This window comes from Cynara cardunculus (genome assembly GCF_001531365.2).
Source record: "Cynara cardunculus var. scolymus isolate 2C chromosome LG 14, CcrdV1, whole genome shotgun sequence".
Lineage (NCBI taxonomy): Eukaryota > Viridiplantae > Streptophyta > Magnoliopsida > Asterales > Asteraceae > Cynara > Cynara cardunculus.
Genome location: NC_037541.1, coordinates 12,501,923 through 12,512,003, shown reverse-complemented (window position 1 = coordinate 12,512,003; position 10,081 = coordinate 12,501,923). Strand labels below are relative to the sequence as shown.

At 35.1% G+C, this 10,081-nt stretch overlaps 1 protein-coding gene and 2 non-coding genes across 6 annotated transcripts in view; all 3 read right to left on the bottom strand.

The window, feature by feature from the left end:
- Positions 1–8,554, bottom strand: part of LOC112526555 — a 15,604-nt gene extending 7,050 nt beyond the window's left edge. Inside the window, exons 1-10 of one of the 4 annotated variants that reach the window (XM_025136886.1) lie at positions 8,468–8,554; positions 7,934–7,993; positions 7,569–7,770; positions 5,966–6,040; positions 5,397–5,498; positions 5,269–5,300; positions 4,482–4,595; positions 3,481–3,595; positions 2,790–2,980; positions 1,739–1,855 (exon numbers count right to left, since the gene is read on the bottom strand). In XM_025136886.1, the coding sequence (XP_024992654.1) occupies positions 1,739–1,855; positions 2,790–2,980; positions 3,481–3,595; positions 4,482–4,595; positions 5,269–5,300; positions 5,397–5,498; positions 5,966–6,040; positions 7,569–7,770; positions 7,934–7,993; positions 8,468–8,488 (1,029 nt within the window). In that variant the 5' untranslated portion in view covers positions 8,489–8,554. Of the gene's footprint in view, positions 1–1,738; positions 1,856–2,789; positions 2,981–3,480; positions 3,596–4,481; positions 4,596–5,268; positions 5,301–5,396; positions 5,499–5,965; positions 6,041–7,568; positions 7,771–7,877 lie in introns of all 4 variants that reach the window. The other 3 variants (XM_025136888.1, XM_025136890.1, XM_025136889.1) reach the window with 3 other exon arrangements.
- Positions 8,555–8,680: 126 nt separating this feature from the next.
- LOC112527084 lies at positions 8,681–8,766 on the bottom strand. Its single transcript, XR_003070706.1, has one exon. It is a non-coding gene; the product is annotated as a small nucleolar RNA snoR114 (small nucleolar RNA).
- An 8-nt stretch (positions 8,767–8,774) lies between these two features.
- TRNAG-GCC lies at positions 8,775–8,845 on the bottom strand. The gene has a single exon. It is a non-coding gene; the product is annotated as a tRNA-Gly (tRNA).
- Positions 8,846–10,081: the final 1,236 nt, after the last annotated feature.

The following is a 10,081-nucleotide window of genomic DNA, read 5'->3' as shown; positions in this document are numbered from 1 at the left end:
TAGGATTTGGATTTTGTGGAAGGATTTGGAATTGGAAAGATTTAGAATTAGAAAGGATTTGGAATCTTTTGTGTGTTTAATTTGTAGGATTTGGAATGGAATCAAATTCCATTCTTTAGAGAGAATTTATAAAAACAATTAAATCACTTTTTATTAATTGATTATTAAAAAACGAATGTTTTTAACATATTTTAGAATATTTTCACAAACGAATCCTGTGAAATCACGTGAAATACCCCAGTTACAATAGAATTTCTAAATCCAATGTTAGTGGTATTTTGTTGAAAAATCACGTGAAACACCCCAACTACCCCCACGGGATTTCTAAATCCATTGTTTGTGGGATTTTGTTGAAATCCCGCAAACTACACCCATGGAATTTCTAAATCCAATGTTTGTGAGATTTTGTGGAAATCCCAGGATTTCAATTTAGGACTTCCCTTCAAACCAAACACAGGATTGGAACGGAATCCAATTCCAAATCCCACCAAATCCAACAAACCGGACCGGCCCTAAGGGTGTATGTCCAATCAACATAAGGCAAATCTGATTGAACAGAACAGTTCGGGGTTTTTTTGGTAACCGTGGGTGTCCGGACCAGTTGAGCGCACCTCGAATAATCCCACAGGGCCCTGAGGATATCAGTTAGGAAAATCCCAGTGTATCCTGAGGAGACTCGAACTGGCTGGCAACCTAAGAGAAGATCCCCAAAGCCTTTATGTGCCAGTTGAGCTGGCCCTCAGGATTAGAAATGTTTGTATTAAAACGAACTCAAATTGGTCACTCTTGTATTTTAATCATTTATTCACTGACATGACTTGTTTATAATGTTATTTTAAAGATCTCAGTTTTAAGGGGATATGTCTGGTACTGGAACAATTTATTAAATAAAAAAATAAAACTCCAGTGGAAGAAAATATTTAAACCATGGATACAAGCTGAAATTGATCAGCGTGGTTTTGCAGTTTGGTTCAGTTTGAAAACTCTGAAACAAGAATGGGTAGTTCTATTTGTGGGTCTGTCAGAACCAAACCAGATGGAAGTATTTACCCTTCTTTAACAAGAAAATAAATTCCTAAGGGTGCGTTTGGTACACCGGATAGGACAAAACAGAACAGGGATCAACAGAGGAACGGAGTGGAACAAAGTGTTCCACCCTACCCGATGGAACAAGTTGGAATGGACCTATATTTTACCAATATAACCTCAAGATAAAACCTAATTCTCTTCTAAAACACCAAATACGCCTCCCTCTTTACATTTTATTCATTTCTTTAAATTTTATTTATTGTATTTTATGCTCTTTAAACTTCCACTTTCCTGCCCTCAAAATATTATTTTTATTTTGGTATCATTTTAATCGTCTTGACGAAAACTTTCTAATGATATATTTTGTTATAAAAAGTATTTATTTTATTGTAATTTAATAAATTACATAAATTAATCAAAATGTTATAAAAATATATAAACTCATTAGGGGTAAATTGGTCATTTTGTTTGTTCTGTCTTACCAAACGCTGAACAATTGTCATGTCATGTCCTGGATACCAAATGCACCCTAAGTGAACTCATGTATTTAAAAACCAAACCAAACCAAACTCGGTATATCCCACACAGAGGTAGGGTATGGGAATGGTAGGATGTACCGTATACACAGACCTTACCTCTACCCCGAGGTTTCCGTGAAGACCCTCGGCTTGTGAAAAGTGAACCCGTGTAAAATCATATTGCTAAATACCTTTGAAGCTAGTGCTAGAAGATTATCAGGTACAGATGCTGCAGCTGGTTTTGCTCCAGCACAGAGAATTTTATTGGTTGATAATGACTGAAATGAAACATCTTGGAAATCTATCACCTGCTTCAAGAAAGTTCTGCTTAGTTCCTTTCTTCTTCTTTTCACTTACGCCCTCCATCCCAAAATAAACGTCCACAATGGAAAAGGCACAGAGTTTTAGAGATGTGTAATTATTACACTTTCCAATTAAGTAAATGAAAGGGAGTAATGAGTTTCTCCATCTCATAATTAAGGGTAGAATTGGGAAGTAGACACTTAGGGTGTGTTTGGTATCCTAGGATAGGACAGAACAGTTGTTCAGCGTTTGGTAAGACAAAACATGACAGGACAGGACAGGACATAACAGATAAAATGACCAATTTACCCCTAATGAGTTTTTTAAATATTTTATATATTTTGATTAATTTATGTAATTTATTAAATTATAATATAAAATAAAATATTTTTTATAACAAAATATATTACAAAGTTTTCGTCACGACAATAAAATGACACCAAAAATAAAAAGTTTATGTAGTTTCTAATTTTTATTTTATACTTTTTCTATATCATTTTTTATTATTAATATTTAATAAATTACATAAATTAATCAAAATATAGAAAACATATTAAAAAATAATATTTTGAGGACAGTATAGGGAAAGTTTAAAGAGCATAAAATACAGTAAATAAAATAAAAAGAATGAATAAAACATAAAGAGGTAGGCATATTTGATGTTCTAGAAGAGAATTAGGTTTTATTTTGAGGTTATGTTGTTAAAGTATAGGTTTGTTCCACCTTGTTCCATGGGGTGGGGGTGGAACACGCCTATTCTACTTTGTTCTTGTCTGTTTCACATAAAAGGCCTACCAAACATGGAACAATGATCCATGTTCTGTTCTGTCCTGTCAAGTGTACCAAACGCACCCTTACTTTTGAAAGTGGACACTTATTTCGGGACAAACTAAAATAAAAATGTGGACACTTATTTATGGACACAGAGATGCAACTCACCACATCTGGGGTAATATAAGCACCTGGATCCCCAACCTCATAAAGAAGTTGTTCAGCACAAGTACTGAAGTTTAACACCCCACCATTCCCATCGGCCTTTGCCACACACACTTCCCCATGACAAGTAATTTCAGCAAATGGAAGAGAAAGATCTAGCAGATTTGCATAAGGGATGTCTCTATATTTGTCTCCTGTGATCAGAAGATAAATGGAGTGTGCATCTTAACCTTCAAGAATGTTGCATTTTTATACCAGTTCTAAAAAGGTGATCCATTTGACTTATGAGGCCAAAAATAGCAATTTTCAAATTTAGATTATGTACACGTCCCTATAATTTTGAAATATTATGAAAGCTATAGTAGATACTTATGAAGAGAATAAAAAGTACTAGGTTTGACCTCAAAAGTCAAAGCGTATGCATCAAATGGAGCCAGGGGTATATGAAAGTATTGCCTCCATCCAAAATAAATGTCCACAGTGAAAAGGGCACACAGTTTAATGTCTAATTATTATATCTAAATGACAATTTTACCTTTAATTATAGAGGGAGTAATGAGTTTCTTCATCTCATAATTAAGGGTAGATTTGGAAAGTAAGCAACTACTTTTGAAAGTGGACGCTGTATAGAACAAACTAAAATAGAAATATGAACAATTATTTTAGACAGATGGACTAGTATTCTATATAGTACCTGGATGCATAAAATATCCTCCAGTGAGTTGACAGCCACATTCTAGCAGGTGTCCAGCCAAAGAGCCTTGGGCTAGCAGCAGGAATGAATCCCAGTTCCAACCTAGTTCATAAACCTTGAAAACATCAACAAAAGATTAATTATTACTTTTGATCTAAACCATACCATATTAAAGTAACAAACAATCATAATGCTTTGCTCCAGGCAATCCAAAACTTGCATCTCAATAGTCAATACTCAAAAAATTTGGAGTCCAACTCACTTTCAAATGGCCAAGGATTGGAAAATCTAACTCAAAAATTTTACATCTCAATACTCAAAATTTTGCATCTTGGTAATCGGACTTTTGGAGTCCAACCCACTGTCAAATGGCCAAGGATTGGAAAATCTAACTTGAATACTGTTTGGTTGGTGGTTGTCTGCCTTGTTTGGCGGGTTATTTAGCTAAAGGACATCCTGACAAGTCTTTTTTAAAACCATGACCTCCTAACAGGTTTCTAGGTATTCTTGTGTATGGAAGTAGCATTCTTCTGTTAAGCAGTGGCATTCTTAAGTCTGTTGGAAGGGCATGGACTTAAAAACCCCTGTTAGAAGGTCATTTAACCAAAGGACCCCTGGTTTGGCTCCCCCCACTCCAAGGGTATGTTTCCTCTCCTGGTCTTTGTTGTGTGATGTGATCATTGCTATTTCTGGGTAAATCAATCCCGTATTACACCAAAAGAAAAATGCAGATGCGATTTAAGAAACTTGCAAGTTTTTCAATCAAGAAAAAAAATGTTGATATATGTCATTTTGAACACTGTTTCTTTGATGGTATCTACAAGATAATCTTTTATTATAAGTTGAACTTTTCAGAACAAACAAAGATGTATCATGAAAAAAGATGGCAGCTTTAGACTAATATAATCCTATTCTCTTTAGTTTTGCATTACAGGGCCCAAAAAGGTTAAGTGCAAATTTCAAGATAAGCATGCCATATAGAAGAAACAAGCATTTTATACCATTGGAGCTAGAAATAAGGCAGCATCAGCAACCCGAGAAGTGATGACAACATTAGGGTTGTACTTCTCAAGACACTCCACTATTGGCGCTGCCCCTAGATACATACTTATATCCTGTATGCATCATCCAAGGCAAAAAAAAAAAGGGGGAAATCACTATAAATATCAATGCGACGATGATGGAAGGAGAAGGAGCAGTAATAGGTCCAACTGTTCATTTGCTTTAAAAAAGTTCCAAATTTTCATCAGCAGGAATTCCTGTTGCTTGAGGCCAATGGCTGAAATATTTATGTAGTTCACGATTGTGCTTATAATGAATTAGACTACATGCTAAAAACATGATGCTCAAAGTAATAGAGTTTAACTAAATGCCCGTCTTTCCCCCTCTCTTGTATTGCAATATATAAACATGGATGTTACAAAATAGTCCCTTGGACTATACAAAGAATACCAACTAACTACCTGGAACTATACAAAGAATACCTTCTAGTCTAATACAAAGTTACGGCTTATGCAGATACTCTCTCCGTCCCAAACTAAATGTCCACAAAGAAAAAGAGTGTAACTATTACACTTTCTAATTAACTAAATGACAATTTTACCCTTGATAATAGAGGGAGTAATGAATTTCTCCATCTAATAATTAAGGGTAGAATTGAAAAGTAGGCACTTACTTTTAAAAGTGGACACTCATTTTGATACAAACTAAAATAGAAATTTGGACACTTATTTCGGGATGGAGGGAATATAACACAAGAAGTGTACGTCAAGAGTAATGAATTCTTACACCGTTTGCATTCCTCAGATGAGAATCAAGACCTGAATATATATACGTAACCAAAACATATGGTCAATGGTGACATAGCTAAAGAACAGCCCAACTTCACAAAAATAGCCTTAAGAATGACACGAGACCTGCTTTGGCAATATCAAATTGGTGAGCCACACCCACGGTAATCCTGATACCCAGTCTGCTTGCAACTTCCAAAACCTTCTCCTGAGCAGCTAGTGCATTTACTTCCAAGAAAAACGAAAATGCATGGTATTAGAATATGTGGAACCTCATTAGATTACTCTCCAAAAGATCCCCTTGTGGAGAGAAGGAAGGTTTCAACGTATATGGAGGAGAAATGGTCCAAGTCTAGCCGATGTGGGACTCCAACATGCCCTCTCTAACGGAAGCTAGATGGACAAGAGTGTCGAGAGCGGGCTAGACGAGTACATATTACCCCAAAGTGCCGAGTCCCTAGAGTGGCAGACCTTGGCTCTGATACCATATGTGGAATTCATTAGATTACTCTCCAAAAGAGTCCTTGTGGAGAGAAGGAAGGTTCCAACATATATGGAGGGGAAATGGTCCAAGTCTAGCCGATGCGAGATTCCAACACATGTAAACAATCGGACATATGGTATATGTCCAACTGATGAGGACCCTGCTTATAGAAGATCTTACAGATATAAAAGAATATGATTATGTTGCTTACTTGCACCCATGTTGGTAATAATGCAGACTCCTCTCTCAACAGCCAAAGGAAGGAGCAACTGCATCCACTCAGAAACTGCATAATCATAGACCAGAAACAGAAAAAGGTCAATGGAGATGCAACATTCCTCTATCTGAATGCATTAGGGAAGATAGGAAAGAAGCCTAAAGTGACTGTTGAGGTCAAACACACAATTCTTCAGCTACAATATCAAAATTTGTCCAATAATTAGGAAAAAAACTAAAGCCCATATCATAAACGTTGATCCATGGATTCCCTTTCTTGAATCCTAATAAAGAAAATCCATATTTTATGAGGTTTATACTGTTTTACCTCCCTTCTCTCATTACTCTCGCTCTGAGCCTTTGAGAAAAACCAAACCAAATGAACCCGGTATATCCCACTCGAAAGTAGGGTGTGGAAGGTGTATGATGTATTTATGCCTTACCTCAACCACCAGGACAGAGAGGTTGTTTCCGTGGAGACCCCCAGCTTGTGCACAACACAAAAAGTTTGTGCAAGCAGACAATAAGACAATAAAACGGAAACAGGTAACCAGGATTCAATGGTGTGTGCAAGCGGACGATGAAATCAGGTAAACATGTAATAGAAGTAGAAACTTACAAGGAGCCAATTTGACTAAGCCCTACCCTCCTCTCAATACCTTTGACGTCACCCTCTACTAGATGCTACTAGAAGAACGGCCCCTCTAATCCTGTGCCTCCAAGAAATCCTATAAGAAGTCATGTCCTCGGAAATGACTAAAGCTGCCAAGTCCATCCTCAGCTGGTCAATCCACGTTCTCCTAGGCCTACCCCTCAACCGTCACACACTCCACTTTCCTCACCGGTGCTGTCAACTGTCTCCTACAAACATGCCCAAACCAACTCACTTTACCCTCTCAATTTATTTGTGACAGGCATAACCTCTAGTTCCGACCGTAAAACTGCATTTCAAATCCTATCTAGCATGATCTAGCCACATGTCCATCTCAACATACTCATCTCTGCAACTTCCAATTTCATCACTTGTGCCTTCTTCACTGCCCAACACTCAACCATACAACTAAGGCTACCCTGTAGACATTCCCCCCACAGTTTTAATGGTACCCTCCTATCACACAACATCCTGTAGCCACTCTCCACTTCAACCATCCTTCCTATATGTGGTGCTTAACGTCGTGTGTAATCTTACCATCCCCATGAACCATTGAGCCTAGATACTTATAACTATATGTTTCAGCTACCCTTTGCTGCCCAATGCTTACTTCTACACCGTCGTCAATGTGTTCCTTGCTGAAACTACACCATAGGTATTCTATCATAGACCGACTAATGTGCAAATCTGACGATTCTAACACTCCCCTCGACCGCTCTAACTTAGCGTTTGCCTCACCCTTAGACTATATTATTAGTGCAATATCATCAGCAAATAACATACAGCAAGGAACACCATTTTGAATTCTCGCGTAAACTCATCCAAAATCACGGCAAAGGGGAATGGGCTTTTGAGGTACACATAAAATATCTGAATTTATATAGAATAATTGAAGTGGAATTGCTCTACAACAGGACCAAAGAAAGAATGGATAATGAAAACATACTGCGAGGGTCATAACCATCACCGCCTGACTTCACTGCTTGGTAGCGGTCAGTAAGGGTGCGCTCCGCTAAGCATTCAAGTACAAGGTAGTTGAGATCCTTAACTTTTTGAAGTAACTTAAGAGCTGCCAATGGTCTATCACCGCCAAAACCAGCACCACAACCAACCAAAACCTTTTCCCTTCGCTTCTTAGGGCTTACCCTCTGCAGTTCAACATCATCGAATTCATCCATTGGTGCATATCAGATTTTATAGTTCAACACAGCTTATTTCAAATCCTCAATATATCATAACTAAGATGATCTTTTACCTAAAACACCAACAAAACGTAGAAGAGCAAGCAAATACTTTATTAAGTTTACTAACCAACTTGATCACACAGTTATGAGTCTCCGGCTCACCGATATCAATGTATTCCTCTAACAGCTGCAATATTCAGGTGAACTTGTATCAATATCACTTTAACAGAGATCAAATGTGATCATTAAAATATGTAAATGCTTTCTAAATTCATATAAAATTAATAAGTCATGCTGTAGCAACTGTTTCCAGAGAAAAGTGCTTAGCCGATCACAGTTTGTTCAATTATGCAAAATTTCGGATACCACGCACACAAACACTTTAACCAAGATTCACAAACCCTAACAGTTCCGGTTCGTAAATTCAATCAAAATCGGCACGTTGATATACAATCATACGATCAACACATATATACCTTCATCTATATAGAAATTCATCCTAATTTATCCAAATTCATACCGGATTGAATACAAAAAAGAACGGAAGCCCATTTCTGGCAACTATAATCACCGCATAATGCAAAAATCAAAACAAAAGGAAAAAAAACTGGTAATTCAAGCAGAAGGAGACTGATTAAAACTAAATTAATGAGAAATTTACTGGTGTATGATCTTCCCCCATAGATTTCGCTTATATATGCGGTGAGAGTCTTTTTCTTTTACTTCACAGTCACAGACCGAAGTTGAGCTCAATTAAGATGATCATGTAACAACAAGAACGCTATTTATATCCCCCATTCAGCGTCCTAATTTCAAAGATGAAGTCAATTGAAAGAGAAAGAAAGAAAAATAAGGGGCAGAAATGTAAAAAGTTGAGCTCAGAAGGGCCTGAATTGTCAATCTTGAAAGTCAAGCTGAATTGATGGACCCAACCATCAGGTAGGCGTGTCATCATGGCTCAAGTGGGTTGCACCAGCCGGGAATCGAACCCGGGTCTGTACCGTGGCAGGGTACTATTCTACCACTAGACCACTGGTGCTTTTTTGTTATACGTTTTTCAATTAATAAGATTTTATCTATCTAATATTTTAAATCATTTTACTCATATTTTTTGTTTTTAAAAAAAATATATATCTATACTATATTATAAAGCATTTGAAAAAAATTCTTAAAAACAATTTTTTATGTCCGAAGTACTGTTTATTGATGCATATTACTTAAAATTCAAGATTACAAGTAAATTGTGCATAAGTACAACTTATTAAAGCTCTATACTTGAATTCGTCAAACTAACTGTAGATAAACATAATCAAATATTGGATAAACATCTCATTTAAATATAAAAATATAAAATATAATCAGGATAATCATTGATAACTAACAGAATATTAGTTATTGTCTTTATAAAAAATTATATTATTAAACCTAAATTAAATTTCTTTGAACCTAAATTAAATTATAATTAAAAATTTTAATTAAGAAAATTACACTAAAACACAAGAACTTTTAAAAAGAATAATTTAATACTGATATCGATATTATTTTTTTCAAAATTTTATGGTATTTTTAAATTTATATTTTATTCAAAAATAAAAACATTATCACTTTCTTAAAACCACATAAAACCAATGTTTACTTAAAATTCAAGATTACAAGTAAATTATGCAAAAGTACAACTTATTAAAGCTCGATGTATGAATTCATATAACTAATTGTGGATAAACATAATTAAATAGAGGATAAACATCTTATTTTAAAATCTAAAATATAATTAGGATAATTATCGAGTTCTAACAGAATAATTAATTATTATATTTATAAAAAATTGTATTATTAAACCAAATATAAATTACTTCGTTATTGTACCTAAATTAAATTATGATAAAAAAATTGGATTAAAAATTACACAAAAAAATGATGAATCTTAAATAGTTAATTTGATACGAATATCGATATATTTTTGTTATGCATAAAGTACTGTATATTGATGCATATTATCACTTAAAATTCAAGATTACAAGTAAATTATACATAAATACAACTTATTAAATCTCGATTTTTGAATTCGTATAACTAACTGAGGATAACCATCTCATTTTAAAATATAAAAAATCTAAAATGTAATTATAACAATTATCGAGTTCTAACAAAATAAATAATTACTAGAAGCGTACTCGCGCAATGCAGCGAGATACATCGTGATTTTAATATTTCATTTTATTCTTTATCTCAGTCGATGTTATAATATGACTTTATATGATTTTGAAAAATCGAT